Source organism: Diplotaxodon limnothrissa, linkage group LG5 (genome assembly GCF_057381915.1).
Source record: "Diplotaxodon limnothrissa isolate DT_005_m linkage group LG5, D_limnothrissa_male_GT1.1, whole genome shotgun sequence".
Taxonomy (NCBI): Eukaryota; Metazoa; Chordata; class Actinopteri; order Cichliformes; family Cichlidae; genus Diplotaxodon; species Diplotaxodon limnothrissa.
In genome coordinates, this window is record NC_140600.1 from 33032486 (window position 1) to 33049306 (window position 16821).

The 16821-nt window shown below is 38.5% G+C and overlaps 1 protein-coding gene across 1 annotated transcript; it reads left to right on the forward strand.

The window, feature by feature from the left end:
• The first annotated feature begins 3540 nt into the window (after positions 1 to 3540).
• Positions 3541 to 14621, forward strand: padi2 (peptidyl arginine deiminase, type II). The gene is made up of 16 exons (XM_085353434.1): positions 3541 to 3737; positions 5929 to 6100; positions 6510 to 6579; positions 6807 to 6868; positions 7051 to 7168; positions 7682 to 7834; positions 7997 to 8187; positions 8397 to 8500; positions 8748 to 8859; positions 9867 to 9974; positions 10139 to 10290; positions 10402 to 10549; positions 10692 to 10785; positions 10902 to 10981; positions 13023 to 13160; positions 13270 to 14621. Exons 1-16 carry the CDS (start codon positions 3646 to 3648, stop codon positions 13501 to 13503), a joined length of 2028 nt encoding a protein of 675 aa, XP_085209560.1. The 5' UTR covers positions 3541 to 3645; the 3' UTR covers positions 13504 to 14621.
• Positions 14622 to 16821: the final 2200 nt, after the last annotated feature.

Genomic DNA, 16821 nt, shown 5'->3' on the forward strand with positions numbered 1-16821 from the left:
GAGTACTCTACAGTGTAGGGACTTCTGTAGCATACTGCTTCACAAGCTGTTTTTGCTCCTAGATATTTACACTTTGCTATGACCACACTGGGCAGACATTTGTCAAACTAACTTAGTGTAAAGATGGCATCCTGTGACTAAGCCACCCTAAAGTCATTGAGCTGTGCAGTGTGACCCCATGTTTTGTCACCAGTGGTTTTTCAAAGGAACATGCATGGATGTATGCATGATATTCATAGATCTGTTTGCAGTTGATGTGGCTCAGTTCAGTTTGATTCAATTAAGTTCAGTTCAAGTTTATTTATATACCACCAAACCACAATAGCAGTCTCCTCAGAATGGAGAAAACCAACCCCAACAATCAGATGATCCCCAATGAGCAAGCACATTTACTGACATACTGAAGTGGCATATAAACATGTAGAGAGAGAAAAGAGGTGAGTAGAAGGTGAAAGCTGAAAATAAGTGTATCGTAGTGTATCACATGAATTCCCAAAAGAGTTTAAGCCTCTAGCAGTATAACTAAGGGATGGTTTAGGGTTACCCGATCTAGTCTTAACCATAATCTTTATCAAATTGAAAGTTTTGAGTCTAATCTTAAAAATAGAGAGGATATCTATCTTTATCCCCCAAATCTAAACTGGGAGATGGTTCCATATGAGAGAGGTCTGATAGCTAAAGGGTCTGCCTCCAAGTCTACTTTTATGTATTTTAAGGAACACAAGTAAGCCTGCAGTCTGAGATTGAAGTGCTCTGTTAGGACAATATGATGCTAATACTGAATGTGAGGAGAGGGATTTTAAATTTAATATGGGAAAATTATGATCTCTCTTACTCATTCTTGTTTGCATTCTAGCTGCAACATTTTTAGTTACCTAGAGGCTATTCAGGGAACTTTGGGGACAACTAATAATAATGGTTTACAAAACTCTGGCCTAGAAGTAATGAATGCATTTATTAGGTTTTCAGTCTCACTTTAAGACAGGATGTTTCAGAGATACTGCACAGATTAAAGAAGGCTGTCCTTAATGTCTGTTTAATGTGCACATTAACATATCCTTATCAAAAATGACTTCAAGATTCCCCACAGTCTTACTGGAGGCCAAGATACTGCTATCCAGATTATCCTGTTAGACATCATATTTTTAGGGCCAACCATGATAGCCTCAGTTCTGTCTGAGTTTAGCAGATGAAAATTACATCCAGGCCTTTACATCTTTAAGACATGACACTAGTTTAGCTAATTGATTTATGGCTTCATAGACAGATATACCTGGATATCAGGGCATCATCTGTAATAAAAAAGAGTGCAGTAGTTTATATTAATATGGGAAGCATGCATAATGTAAAAATTATTGGCCCCAGCATTGAAGCCAGTGGAACTCCATGACTAACTTTACTTTACATGCACAAACTGGAACTTTTCAGGTAGATACCATTCAAACCATTGGAGTACATTGACTTTAATACTAAGAATGTTTTCAATCTCTGTATTAAAATGTTATGATGAGCAGTATAGAATGAGGTCTAATGGGACAAGCACAGAGCTAGGTCCACTGCCAGTGGCCATAAGCAGGTCATTTATAATCTTAACTAGTGCTGTTTCTATTCTATGATAGAAACGTTATCCTGATGAATAGTACAGTAAAATGTCCTACAGGTAGCTCTGCAGCGGGATCTGTTCCTATTCTGTTTCAGTTACATGACAGTTTATGTTCTATGATAGAAATTGACTGTAAATCCTGACTGAAACTCTTCAAATAAACCATTCCACTGTAAATGATCAGTTTGCTCATTGATAACATTGATTTCAAGATTTTTTTTTTAACATAACAAGAAGGTTGGAGATTGGGTTATAATTAGCTAAGACAACTGGATCAAGTAAAAGCTTTTCATGTTGTTGTGTAATTACAGCTTTTGTGTACCCCATTAATAGAGATAAACTTATCATATTTGAAGTGACTGCGTTAACTAATGGTGAGACTTTTTTGAACACCCTTGTAGAAATCTGCACTTTTTTTTATAGAACAGAAAACTGCTTTTATAAACCGAATGAAAATCTTTAGTGCATCACAATTTCCTCTCCAGCTTACAGGTTATCTGCTTTAAGGTGTGTGTTTGCGATTTATATCAGAGAGTCAAAGCTTTCTGATTTTTTTACTTTCCTTTTAAGAGGAAACACAGTATCCAGTGTTAAACGCAGATTAACCATTAACCTCCAAACACCCAGATGGTGACAGCAAACAGAACCTGGCCCTTATTCTGCAACCTAGTTTTCAAGGGCTACTTATTTATTCCCACAAACACCAACAAAATGATTGTACATACAGACACACAGTACAATACAGTCCTTGAACCTATGACATGCCCTAGCAGGTTGGCCATGCCTTTGCAATATACAGCAATGTCTGTGGTGCGGAACAAAAACTTCCATTGGCCTCAACCAATCATAAGTTGCACAACTCCTCTGAAGATTTTAATTAACAGGTTTTGGCAAATTATTTTAAAGATGGGAAGGCTTGTAAGCTTGTCCCTCCTACTGCAAATTACATAAGCTACTTAGGCTTTTCAGATATGAGTACATCTGCACACACCTACTACTCTTCACAGGAGGAAAACAGCCGTCAACCATGTTTCAAGACGTTTACCAAACCAATGTCCCTCCACATATACCTACTTTCTTAAATAAGAAAAGAAATGTTACCACGGGTAGTCAACTTACATGTCGTTTAGACACACAAAAAACGCAGCAACTTCTCTACGTTGTTGGAACCTCTTTGACAGCAAAGGTGAACAGGTAAGGTGAAACACTAACATGACTCTAAACACACATACTCAGCTCTATATGCACGTTATAATGTTGGTAACAGTGGCGAGAACATCACGTAGAAAACTTTCAAGTGACTGTTCAGTGCATACTGCTGAGAGATCTCGAAGGGTGCGGCTCTATGGTGCAGTGGGTGGGTGCGCTGGTTGGTGTCAGTTGTCACAATGTGTCTGTAAAAACCTAAAGTAAATACAGAAAAAAAATACAAGTCATCTGTTCGTACTGGGTTGGCAATAGCTTATGAGGTCATCTACTACTAATCGGAAAGTTGGTGGGTCGATCCTTGGCTTCTCCAGTGTGCATGCTAAATATCATGTGCAAGATATTAATCCCAAATTGGTCCGATGTATCCGTCGGAGTGTGAATGCGTGTGAATGTAGAGAAACCTCTTATGTAGAAAAAGCATGGATAAAAGTGCTTTTAATGAATGGGTGAATGAGGCAAGCTGTATAAAGCGCTTTGAATTCTCAGGAAAAGTAGTTAACTATATAAAATCAGTCTATTCAATTATTAATAGTTGAAATGTGCACAGAGCCAGCCCACTTTCCTCCAGAAGATCTCGGTAAATAGAAAGATCAATAGATAAGAATAAAGAACTGCCATAGGATAAGTGGCCACTGGAGGGGGCGGAGTGGAATTTGACTGACCAATCACCGCACAAAGCCTAAGCCTAGCAACGTACCTGCAGCTTTTATGATGAGTTGTCGCGCTGGTCTGAAACAGTTTAGAAGTTTGCGCTTTCACTTCTCTGTACTGTCGCAGCAATCGCTGGACGTTTGTGGTCAGTCTCTGTCTAACAGTGCGAGAAGACGACAGTCATGATCCATCCCCGCACGCTCAGAATAGATTACGGCAAAACTACGACGGTACTATACGTAGTTGGCTCGGAGCTAAACGTCAACCTGAACAGGTAGGTCTTGCTCAAACCGCTATAATACATTCTTCGCCAAAAAGCTCACCTGAGTTATGTGAAATGTCTTGCTTAGGGGTTGATAAGCAAACGCGTTGCTTTGTGGTAATATTAATGTTCTATCAAATATCGTAGCCGATTGTCCATATGTATCCTGTGTGCAGATTGTATTTTCACTGTCATTAAAAATACGCACGCTTCACAAGCGTTGCTTTGGCGTTGTTTATTTTTTATTTTTTATTTAACAGAACATCCGTGCAGTATTCTATGTTCGAGAAGTTAATTATTTGCTAAAATATTTAGTGAAATGTTGATTCAATTGTATGATACCTTTGGCATACTATCGGTTGTGTTTTTGAATAGTAGCACTATACACTATGTTGGGGCAGAAGTGTTCCTAAGTATTGGGACACTTAAACATTACACCTGCAGAAGCTGCTCGGGCATGTGCCCCCATTAAGTTCCCGGCACATAGTTTTTGTACTGATGTTAATACCAGAGGAGGTTTGGAAGTAGTTACTGAGTCAGCAGAGCGTTGAAGACTTCCAGGTAATATAGGTCTTGGCACCCTGCGGCCCTGTTTGGTAGCGTCGTGGCCAAGTTTCTGTAGTAACTGAACCGTCCAATTTGCAACGGTGCAGCTGCTCCTGGATTATCTAAAAGGGAAGAGATTTTACAGAGAATTTACATGCTATTATAGTACCAGTGCTCTTCTACGACCCATTATTTAACAAATGTTGGTAAAGGCGGATTGCATTGCTAGATCCTTGATTTTATACACCTGTGGTAATGGGACTAAAATGCCTGCATTCAAAGTTTAAGAGGCTCGGCACAATACTGTGTGGTCCATATAATGTATGTTATACTTTAAATTATTAGTCCTATTTTACTAACATCATTAAGTCAGGGACTGCTGGCCAAAAGAGGTCATGATTTTATTTTAAAGCTGGGTGGCCAGAGAGCAAGCTGTTTTCCACATCCAGGTGTGGTCCACCCAGATCCTTTTTACAAACAATATTGATAATATAAATCAAATGCATGTGTTATTATTCATTACCTTTTATTGGCAGTGTGGTTGTGATGGTTGTGATCAAACAGCCAAAAGACTTTCTCTTCTCCATTAAAAGAGTAGTACTGTTGGTTAGCCATGATTGGTCAAAAACATTATTTCAGGAATTAGAAAACTCATCTGAAGTTCATTATTCATTTGTACACAAAACAAGAGCTGTCTTGGTGATTAACATTTAAATCGCACGTTGGAATCAGTCTCCAGTATCTCTGTCAGTGTTCTCTACATAGGGACTGATAGAATGAAAAGAAGTTAGTGTTAAAATCAAAATAATTCTCGATAGAAAGTGTTTTTGGATATTCTAAAACCCCTTTGAGGCCCAGGTGGTCCCGTCCATATTCCAGTCTCCCACTCTGCCGAGTCAGTAATCCCTTGTCTCTCTGTTATGTAGGCTGGCATTTGGCAGAATGTACACCATACATTTCTTTGGAAAACAAAGTCTCTCCTGTTAACAGCAACAATGAAACACTGTTAATTCTTTCCACAAACAAAAGACTATTAGATTTGCCACCACCAGGAACTGCACACAAATATCATCCTTCAGGTTAAACAATAGAATTCTGACATATTCTAGCTGCCAGTTTATGTAGTGCAAAGTCAATAAATTATGTCTACTACAACCATCATCGTGTTATAGAGCATTATTAAACCATTCAGTAAATGTCACCTTCAAGAAGTTTTTGCTGTAAAGACATCAGCATTTGTGCCACGTCAAGTTGTCTACGTTGTGGTCTCAGCTTTGCCAGACCAACTCTTTCAGTTGTTTCAATGGCGCCTATTGCTAAACAAACAGATGACACATGGGTTAAAAAAAACCCCTCTGCAACCTAGTATGATACAAGATTATCATGTTCCTAGTGCCTCAAGAAAAATTAGTGTAAAAAGCACGAACAGCTACAGAAATGACAAGAATATGACTTGTTCAGTTTATCAGGTCAGTTTCTAAGCAGACCGATATCACTGTGACTAAAGCTTGTGGCTTGTCTGTGTACGTCAGAGCACTTCCTCATATGTACATGGAGAAAAATATGCGCTTTTTGAAGTGGACCTCATGTTTAATACAATATGTTTGTGTTGTATAAAACACCTGTCATCAAATTGTGCTTTTTTTCTGGTTCTCAGGAGTGCCCCTCCCACCTCCAAGTTCTTCTCCGTGAAAGGCACTGCCAATGTTCAGTACAGCATCAGCCCCACTCCTCGGGACACATCCCACCTCTCTCCCATCCCTCTCACTGAAAACTCAGTCCTGCTCATCAGCAGGGACCATGCCAGTCAACATGAAAATGATAGCAAGGTATAGTAGCACAAAATTGAATCAGAATCAGAATACTCTATTAATCCCAAAGGAAACTGTGTAATTGCATGACATTGCTGTTGTCACAAGTCAGTATGTCACATTTCTTGATTTCAGCATTTCCTCTATCAAGAGCATGATTCAAGTTCATGTTAACTGTCAAAAAAGATTTACTGTTAGTCAGATTAAGTCATTTTTTTGCTCAGTTTTCCTGCACCTGTGGGTAAAAATACTGTCAAACCGAACTCCTGTCAGGATTTGTGTTTAGTTAATGATTGAATTGTAGCTGTTGAAATTACCAGGGCTCACTCCTATTTGCTTTACAATGGACAACTCACAATCAAACAATATAAAATCAATACCTGTTAAATTTCTGCACATCATCAGCTTATGTCTTTTATTTTAAAAGCTGTCAGTCCAGTACTATGGGGCGAATAAAGAGGTCTTAGGGAGAGCAGTTGTGCATCTGACAGCTGTTGGTAAGTTAAATTATAATGACGCAACATGCATTTTACTAAGAACTTGTTGTTTTGTCTGTAAAATAGTACATTTTATTGCTCATTACAATCCAAACATGATGTACGATTCACCAGAGTTTCATATCATGATGATTGTGATATGAAAAAACAAAACAATAGCTGTACTGCGATCTGAGCCTGTATCTGGAAAAGCAGTGTGTGTGATCAACAAGCTTTCTGTTATGCAGAGCTCTCACTGGATGTCGATGCTGATAGAGATGGCATCGTGGAGAAAAACAACCCTAAAAAGGTGATCTAAAATGTTTCAGCTTTACATGACAGAACTACTTCAACACAATATCACATTTCCATTGTATGTCAGTAAAGACAAGATGCAAACATGCTTATTCAGCTTGCAATTATTTTCAGAAGATTTTGCTGAAGTCTTTAAGTCACAAAATTCACATTTTCATTTTTTTGAAAATATTTTAGGGTTCTTGGAAATGGGGTCCTAATGGGCATGGGGCCATCCTTTTGGTCAACTGTGACTCAGAAAAGACCTACAAGAAGACACCAGACAGCGAGGACAAAAGCATTTATAAAGTGTCTGGTAAACCACTTTCAGTGCAGTTTCAGTTTTCACCAATAAATACTCTTTTTTCATTTGTTTTCTGTACCACCCACAAGTTTTTTTTAAACTTTCCCTAGCATTAGAAAAGCCGTTCTTATTGTCTGTACTAAGCAGATTCAAATGGTGATATGGTAAATCAGTCTGATAAAGAAACCTTGTGAGAGACAAAGACTCACAAGGGTAAAGATAAAATCCAGTAGAGCTGAAATTTGATAGTATATGCTGGTCAGGCGTTATGTGTAAAGGTGTACAGTTACCAGAAACACTACCACATGCTGACTGACGTCTGCAGCATGTGGAGCAGTTAAAAAAAGTCTCTTCAGCACTGAAGGAGTAACTAGTACAGATATGGAAGGTACCAAATTGCACTATAGCGCGGGATCAAAGCCCCTACTGTAAGTCAGTGACTACAGCAGATACCAGGCACAACACCTGAGATGGGGAAAAAATTCTATGGTGCCAACGGCATTAATAATTTTTATGGATGTACAGATCTAAAGGACATGTCTGTCATGGTGCTGCGGACCAAAGGCCCGGGTAAACTCCCAGAGGGCTACAAACTAACCATGCACATCTCTCAGGGAGATGCAGAGAGTGTTCGAGTCTTCAGAAACCGATCCACTGAAGTGTCAAATAGTGGCCTATGTGAGTAAAGAAGTGGGTATAAAGAAAAGCCCCGGAACATTTGATCTGATGTGCATGTCACCTGATCTGTAAAAGCATGTTTTGAACACATTCTTTTTTTTCTTTTTGTTTCTAAGTTAACCGCCTAAGTATTTAACCTGTTTTCTGTCATTCTTACTTCAGCGCAGAAACTTTACAATCTCTTTGTGAAAGACTATCCACTGGTGCTGAGCAGTGATGTGCTGTCCAAGGAAGTGCCTTACCTTGGAGGCGTGGCAGAGATGAACTTTTATGTGGAGGGCCTGAGGTTTCCTGACAAAGACTTCAATGGACTCGTCACCATCAACCTCAGTCTATTAGAACCAATCTCTGATGTAAGTTCCAGAGTATAGCGTTACAGTGTAACACTGCTTTATTTAATCACCTTCTTTCTTTACACCCTTAACTACAGCATAACTGTAGCGGATACATTTTGTGACTCCAGTTAACATGAAGTTTTTGAATCCATTTTTTAATGTTGCATTACAAACATAGAATGGAGTATAACCGGCAGTACTCAACAGCCTCTCGCATGTTTCAACAGGGTCTCCCTGAGACGCCGATTTTTACTGACAAAGTTGTGTTTAAAGTCGCACCATGGATCATGACACCCAACACGCTTCGACCTGTAGAGGTGTTTGTCTGCAGGTTAGTGTAGACTCATGAATAATGAGCATGATGGTGACAGCTGTTGTTGCTGTCACACATTCCCCTTAGCTTGCCTTCTTTCCAAGAAAGCCAAACCTGTTTGTCTGTGTAAATACTGCTTTCACAGACATTTGTTGTTTTACAATTTAATTTTTAAATTGTTTTTAAAGCTCTCACTAAAATAAATTCAAATATGTTACTTATGTTGTGGCACAATCTAAAAACTGCTTGACGGTTTCTTTGTTAGCACATCTGATAACTACCAGTTCCTGAAAGGAATGAGGAACCTTGTTGCGAAGAGTGGGTACAAGCTGAACATTTGTCATGAATATGTAAACAGAGGTGACCGCTGGATGCAGGTAAGCCATTTTTTTTAACCCTCCTGCCATCCTTTAAAAAACTCACACCCATCACCCTAGGGACCATTCTCAGCCACGCCATAAAAAGACCATATATCCATATTTTATTCCACTTTAAATTAGCCAACCTTGTAAAACTACTTCTCCCTGAAATATTCATGTAAAGTTTTAATTATATTTTCGTTGTTTTAACCCTTCAAATCCCAGTGTTATTACATGAGCGCCCTGTGTTATAAGCCCCAAAAACCAAAAAACGAAACTAAATATTTCCACAAAAAATCAGTTGAAGTAATATGTGATTGTCATTATAAGTAGGCCTTTAGATGGACCAAAGATTGGCACCAACATACATTTTGACCTGCCATTATTTTTTTTGCATTTTTTTTGCAATTTAAAAATTAAAACTTCAAGGCCCTGAGTCTTCATTGACATCCAAGAAAAGAAGAAAAAATAAAATCATATGATGATAATTTGGGGTTGAAAAATAGCGTTTATAATGGAAGTCAATGGGCAGAAAATGGTCCCCAGGGTGATGGGTGTGGGGATTTCTGCTGCTCAGCCATTTTAGGCTGATTTAAGGAATTCACACTGGAATATTAACATTGACAGGTAAAAACTATCCTGTGGCAAGTTTGGTTATATTCCACTGAACACAGTGGAAATGGCAGCCATTTAACACATAGCAGTGGCACAAAAAGGTCCCAAGAAGGCAGGAGGGTTAAACAAGGAAGGGTTATGAGTTTTAATGATGGTAACATTGTGGTTTTATAACTCCAAGTAAACAGGAACAGTAAATAAGACGAACATTAACACGAAAACCACGAAAAGTGTTTCTTTGAAAGATTACACAATAGCAACTGGTTTCACAACAACCACACTGCAAAACGGAAAACCACAAACATTTGCAAACACGTACATATCTATTCATTCACACGAAGAAAAAAAATTCTCTAATCAACTAAGCCAAGAGGACAGCATAAATATAACACATATTTTCTATTTTTCAGGATGAACTGGAATTTGGTTACATCGATTCACCTCATCATCGTTTTCCTGTTGTTCTGGATTCCCCGAGAGATGGCGAGCTAGCAAACTTTCCATACGATGAGCTGCTTGTAGGAGAAAAGCTTATAATAAGTTTTTACTGTTGATGTCATTAAAGCTTTGATTGTATATTATTCACATTGGTTTTGTTAATCAAATTATAGGCTCAAAGCAGAAAATTACATTACTTACGCTGATTTATAAAAAAACACAAACAATTATTTACTTTGTCTAGGGTCCCGACTTTGGCTATGTGACAAGGGTGGCCCTAGATGAACATGTGAGCAGTTTAGATTCGTTTGGCAATCTGGAGGTCAGTCCTCCTGTCACAGTAAATGGAAAAAAATACCCCCTGGGTAGAATCATCATTGGGGTTGCCTTCCCTACGTGAGTTTCTAAAAAAATTCAAAGATCAATTCTTGACTTGTAAGCAAATGTACCAAGAGCAGAAATGTTACAGATGACTTTTGCAAAGTGAAACCTTTTTATTTCTTATAGGGCAACTAAAGGACGAAATATGACCAAAGTAGTTCAAGACTTTTTGTGGGCTCAGAAGGTTCAGGAGCCCATTGCCTTGTTCTCTGACTGGCTCCTTGTTGGCCACGTGGATGAATTCATGACTTTCGTTCCTGCACCTGACAGAAAGGTAACTAAATTTTCTACTGAAGTGAATCTGGTGCTGCATCTGCTTGATAGTGACTTGCTGCTTTGTATATTGTGGAATTATATAAGGTTTTAGGATATGAGAGCTTCACTGTTATCTTTGTCTCTTGTTTGTCTGTTCACAGGGCTTCCGACTGCTGTTGTCCAGCCCAGACGCAGGTTACAAACTATTCAGAGGCCTACAGAGCAGTGGACACGGACAAGCCACGTTGTTTGATGGTAGGCCAGTGTTTATCTGCAACGTCTGTAGAATATATGCAAGGGCATCTTAGCAATGCACAAATTCATCATGGCACCAAGCCTTATCACTCACTCTGAATGATGTTCCCAAACAGGGTTGACAAATGCAGAACAAATAACACTGGATGAAATCCTTAAGGATGAAAAACTCCAAGCTGAAAATAACTATGTACAGGTGAGTGAGATTGTAGAAATGGAAAGAAGATGAAAAGAAAGAAGACCAGAAAAGAATATGGTATGCTAGTTCAGGCACGAAGACACAAGTATGTAAACAAAGATAACACATCTAACTGCTGAATGTCACATTCTGGCAACGAGCATTAATATGGTGCTATGACAGCCTCTACTCTCTAGGAAGGCTTTTCACTGGATTTTAGAACCTCGTTGCAGGATTTGCTCCCATTCACCCACAATGGCATTAGTGAAAGCACAACTGTTTTTGAGTGAGAGCGGCTGGCACGCAGTCAGCATTTCAATTCTTGCCAAAGGTATTGGAATGGGGAATGCCAGGATGCTGTACATTAGGAATTTTTTTTATCAGCACTAATTCATGGCCACCAGCCCCACAACATTATTATCTTTCCAACAAGCTTTACTGTTGGTTTCAGGCAGCATTAGTAAAGGAGGATTCATCATTTAAGATATTTCAGCTGCTTTAGAGTCCAATTGCATTGTACTCTACCCCACCCTAGCATGCATTTGGCATTGCTCAAGTTACTCTTCTGAGCCCCTTTGTCATTACAACTTTTAAAGGTCCAAACAAAAAGTTTTTGTGTTTTTCTCAGAAGCCGTTTGTCCTTTAATTCCTAAGTTTAATTTTTACTGTGTGCATCAGTACTCTACAGCCTATGAACTGTTAAGGTTCAAAATTGAGGAAGGAGAGTACAAACAAGCAGGTCCAGAAGATCTTGGTCAAACAATGATTTTAATGACTACACACGTGTGGGAAGAACACTCTGTACGCAGACAGCAAGTGATCTCCGACTTAATCAAAGCATGAACAGATATTTTATACCATCAGGGCTTGATTTACTGACGCCCCTTCATGCGTCACAGACAGGATATATACACATACGTCAATATCAAAACAACCATGACTTTTAACACAGTTTAAAAAGAACATCGTCTTCTATCTTCATGGCTGGCACTTCCTGTCTACCTTTCAGTTCTTGTCTTGTTCCTCTTTCTTGCCGAGACAACAAGGACGGTTCCTCTTTTACCGAGACACTTTCACCGTTACAATCCAGACATGACTAAACTCTTTCCTATAAATAAATCTAACTAATGTGTGTGTGTTGACCTCACTCAGCCTCTATGTCACCTCTCGCACTTCTGACCTTTTACCAGACCAGAGGCTCACTGAGACTATGTGTATGTCCTCTACTAAATAAATGTTTTAACCAAGAACCTCTACTAAAACCTTAATATAAAATGACCTGATATATAAGTGTTTTGTAAGCATGTATTGCAATTCCTTCTATGTTCTAGTTTTCCCTCAGCATGTATCACCTGAACAGTCACGTCAGTGAAGCTTAAGACCTTTAAAGAACCTGAACATCAACTCAAATAAGCACAGATATGCAATATGTATAAAATAGTTATAACTGCACCTGGAATACAAAGTTAACATCATCATAAACATCTTAAGGCCATCTTAAAGCATCTGTTACATTGTTAAAGCAATGATCATACTGCAGATTATATTATCAATGCAATGGTACTGATAATAATTATTTAACAATAACAGTAAAATAATTTCCCTGCTCCACAGAACCTATGTAGCATACTTCTACACATGCTGTTCCTTCTCATAGATATTTGCACTCCGTAACAACACTGGCCAGACATTTGTCAAACTGACTTAGTGTAAAAATAGCCTCCTATGACCAAGCCACCCTAAAGTCACTGAGCTGTGCAGTGTGACCCCGTGTTTAGCGACAAGTGCTACGTCAAAGACACATGCATGGATGTATGCATGATTTTTCTTTTAGAGAAATTTTTGCAGTTAATGTGGCTAAATGATCTTAACCTGCATATTAGGGCTGATATTCACATACTATTGGGTACATTTGTATTTGGGTAGATTTTGGTGGTACGTAAACCAAAACTACCATATGAACCACTATGGAAAAATGTTTTATATTTTGAGCACAGTAATTTAACAAGCAAAATGAGAATAATTTTAGAGGCATATATTATCATTATTTTATTTCCAGAGCTGCATCGACTGGAACCGGGATGTGTTGAAGAGGGAACTAGGCCTAGACGATGAAGACATCATTGATCTGCCAATCCTCTTCAAACTAGTGGAGGATGAAAAGGAGTATAGAGCAGTAGCTTACTACCCCGACATGGTAAATTGTACATTATATTTTATTAGGCATCAAAGCTCCTGCTAGTTGAAAAAAGATGTAAATAAATCTTTGGGCTGACAGAAGAACTATTTGCTATATTTGTTTCCAGGTGAACATGATTGTTTTGGGGAAAAACCTTGGTATCCCAAAGCCCTTTGGCCCCAAAGTGAATGGACGATGTGCACTCGAGGCTGAGATGTGCTCTCTAATGCAAGGCCTGGGCCTCAACTGCACGTTCATTGACGACTATTCATCCTACCACCAGCTGTTGGGAGAGGTCCACTGTGGGTCCAATGTCCGCAGGGAGCCCTTTGAGTTCAAGTGGTGGAACCTGGAGATGTAAATAATATAGATATGGCATAGAACGAGTTCAGCCCTGGTTGATTTGGTGACGCCCATCATGAAAATCATTGTATTGCCATAGCAAACACTTCATTGTCATCATTTTGTAATGAATACTAAAGATCAGCAAATGTTGCTTTACAAAATAAGAAATTAGAAAGGTGGTTGGTGATAAATGCAACTGTTTTCTAATGTCATGCAGAGAATGATGAAAACAGCTGTGGGAACAGACTACATTGCATTAACAGTATCTTAATGTAGCTCTGACACACTGTAAACAGGGTAAGTAAGGCATGCATGCTATGTTTCATGTGGCTCGAAATAGAATCAGTTAACAGTGATGCAATGGTGGACTAACTAAACGATGATACTAACAAATCTACATATATACAAAGATGTACTTACAGAATGTTAAAACATGTATTTGGTATCCAGTCTGGGAATGGATTTCATAAAAATTTGGGGGATTTAACTTTAAAAGGAGCAGATGGTGGTGGTTAGGTTGGTGTATTAGATAACTTGGAAAACAGCTTCCTTAAAGCCTTACAGAGAATCATCTCTGCCTTCATGAATGAGGAATGCCTTTCAGTTTCTTATCAATCATTTTATATTGAATGTGCTTCATTCTCACACAGAAATACTTAAATGGCAAACATGATTTTTTTTTTTTATTGCAGAAATGAAACTTTATTCACTTTATGCATTTTCATCTTTATTAAACTTTTTAGTTAGCTTATTTTACAAAAAAAGCTATATGTACAAACGTTTCTTTTAAACAAGGGCTTAAGCAAGCTGACAAGAATCAATACAATCATTTGAATCAAGCACAGAGAAGACTGGTTTCCAGTGTTGTGGTTAGCATACAGTGCAAGCACAGATAGATGATGGTACCACATAGTGATGTGCTATAATAACTCAGAGCCACACGAGGGCAGGCTTTATCTACTCAAGGATTCAGGAGGAAAAATGATTTGAATACATCTTCCTTAAACGATTCTGAAAGGCTGTAACTGACATGTGTTACTGTTACATTTGTCTATGTTTTTCTGTGCATGTGTTGTATTGAGAGTGATTTATGCTATAAACAACTTGATGAGTACATTAAACAGTACATTTGGTCCAGTGTTTTAAACTTTTTGTCTCTTTAACTATAAATGCTGTCGTTAATTCACAAAAGACAAAGGTCTGCTTCAGTCACGTCACTGAAATAAATCATCCCTATATGAGCTTTTTCCTTCACAACTTAAAAAAAAAAGCCTCTCTGCTCATGTTTACTGTCGTCAGGAATCAACACAGTACAACTATTGTGAGCAAATATGTACAAATGAATCCATCTCTGCCTCATTTTACATTCACGCAATCAGGCAGCAGCACAGTGCCTTTAAAAATAACCCTTCTTTAAAGCAGCTCACATGACAGTCATAAAGGCAACTTCAAGACGAGTCACAGTGTAATTTACTTTCAGCAACAAATCGGGTTTTTCAAAAAGGTCAACGTTCAGGAGTATCTCTGAAAATGTAGTGTTTAAGTCACATACATATATTACACTTTACATACAAAGTAGGAAACTTTGACATTTGGCTCTCTATTAGCAGTGTGCACTGCATCTGGAGATGTCGGCTGGTTTTTCGGTAAAACACAAATCACAAGGACAACACCTTTATGTCAAGCATGGCACCAGTTTCCAGAGGAGAGGATTTTGACAAGCAGATTTACACCATACACATTACTGCTGTATATACACCTGTACACAGACATCAACAAATGGGGTGTGAAAAAGATCTTTGAAAAGTTCAAAGAACTGCTTTAAGTTTGCAAATTTGATGATGCGTGTCGCTGGTTTGGGCACTACAGTAGCTCTGCTTTTGTCTTAAACTAAACCAATAGGGTCAACGTTTCTCTTAAAATAGGTCTCTTTTTCACTGTGGCACAGTTTTTGTCTTTTATATGTAACCCATCAATTAAAAATGAGAAAGGTGAATAATAGTTTTTACATCCACCAGCAACAGCATCATGAAAGTACCCTTGATTAAAACATGACATACTCTTGCTGAAGTTGTAAAACACAACAAATATCTACTGAAGAATACTCGGAAAAGAATACATCAACATTTAAAGACAAAATGCGGCCTTAGATGCAGCCACATACACCTGATACATCAAAGTCAAACCAATATCACAGTGGGATGTGAGTTTGACATTAAAAAACAAAGCTTTCTTCTGTAGTTCAACTCTTTACAGGCTGAACAAACACCGGCTGTGTGGATTTCTTTAACCACTCTTTCAGTGACAAGATTAAATCTCCATTTGAATCCCGATCTTTGAGTTTTTACAGTAAGAATTAGGTTTCGGAGCTTACTGGCCTGAAGAATGAGAAGGCGGGCACATGTACTGTGCATTGCCAGCTGAGAGATGCTGCATGAGTGCAGAGGTCCTTTTCCTTTGTACTGAACAAAACGGAGGTTTTCGCATGGAAATGGTGGTAGGTAGGTGTCTGGGTGTCTGTCATGTCACGCAGCAGATCCAAGTCAAACAAAAAAAAAAAAAAAAGTATGATCTGTCAGTTGCTTGATCTGGCTTCTAACTGCTCCTTTTCTGCATTGATGGAGTTGACATGCCCTTGGCTTGCTTCTTTTAGACAAAGATGCCCCTTATTGGAATGCTTAGACAAAAGGGGAGAAAAGGAGAAATACATAAATGGGCAGAAAGAAGCATCAGGTAAATGAAGTAATAAGGGAATGGAGGAATGTGGGAATTTATCCCTTAGGCTGTACCAACATTATAACCTACCTGAAAAATGGATGTCAATGATGGGGCGACAGAGTGGCTAACAGTTCTGCATACAGATAAGGAATGAGAAACCATGGTGCAGTCAATATGCAAATATTTATTGGTTTGCATTGATTCACCTTTCTGTTTTCAGCCATGCTAGTGCATAGTGTCTTTATGTTTACATGTTATATTTATTTGATTTAAAAGGAACAATACACCTTAATTAAGATGAACACTTATGTTAATTGCACAAATTAACTTTCCTCTTGCAAAGCTAAGTTCAACTTATTATGTCAAATATCTCAACATACATACATCCAACTAAACATGCATGGGGCTCAAAGTCTGTATAGACACCCATTCTTCTGAGAATGGGTGTTTAGTGATTCTCTGGTTTCTGTTTGGGCTGATTACTAGATCATTTCCGAACAAATGACATCTGTGTTATAGACTTTTGAGTGTTAGTTTAAGCATGCATTCAGTTAACATGCTTTCAGATGTTAAGTGAATGTGGACCTAAAACCACCGTACCCTCACGCCTGTAGAT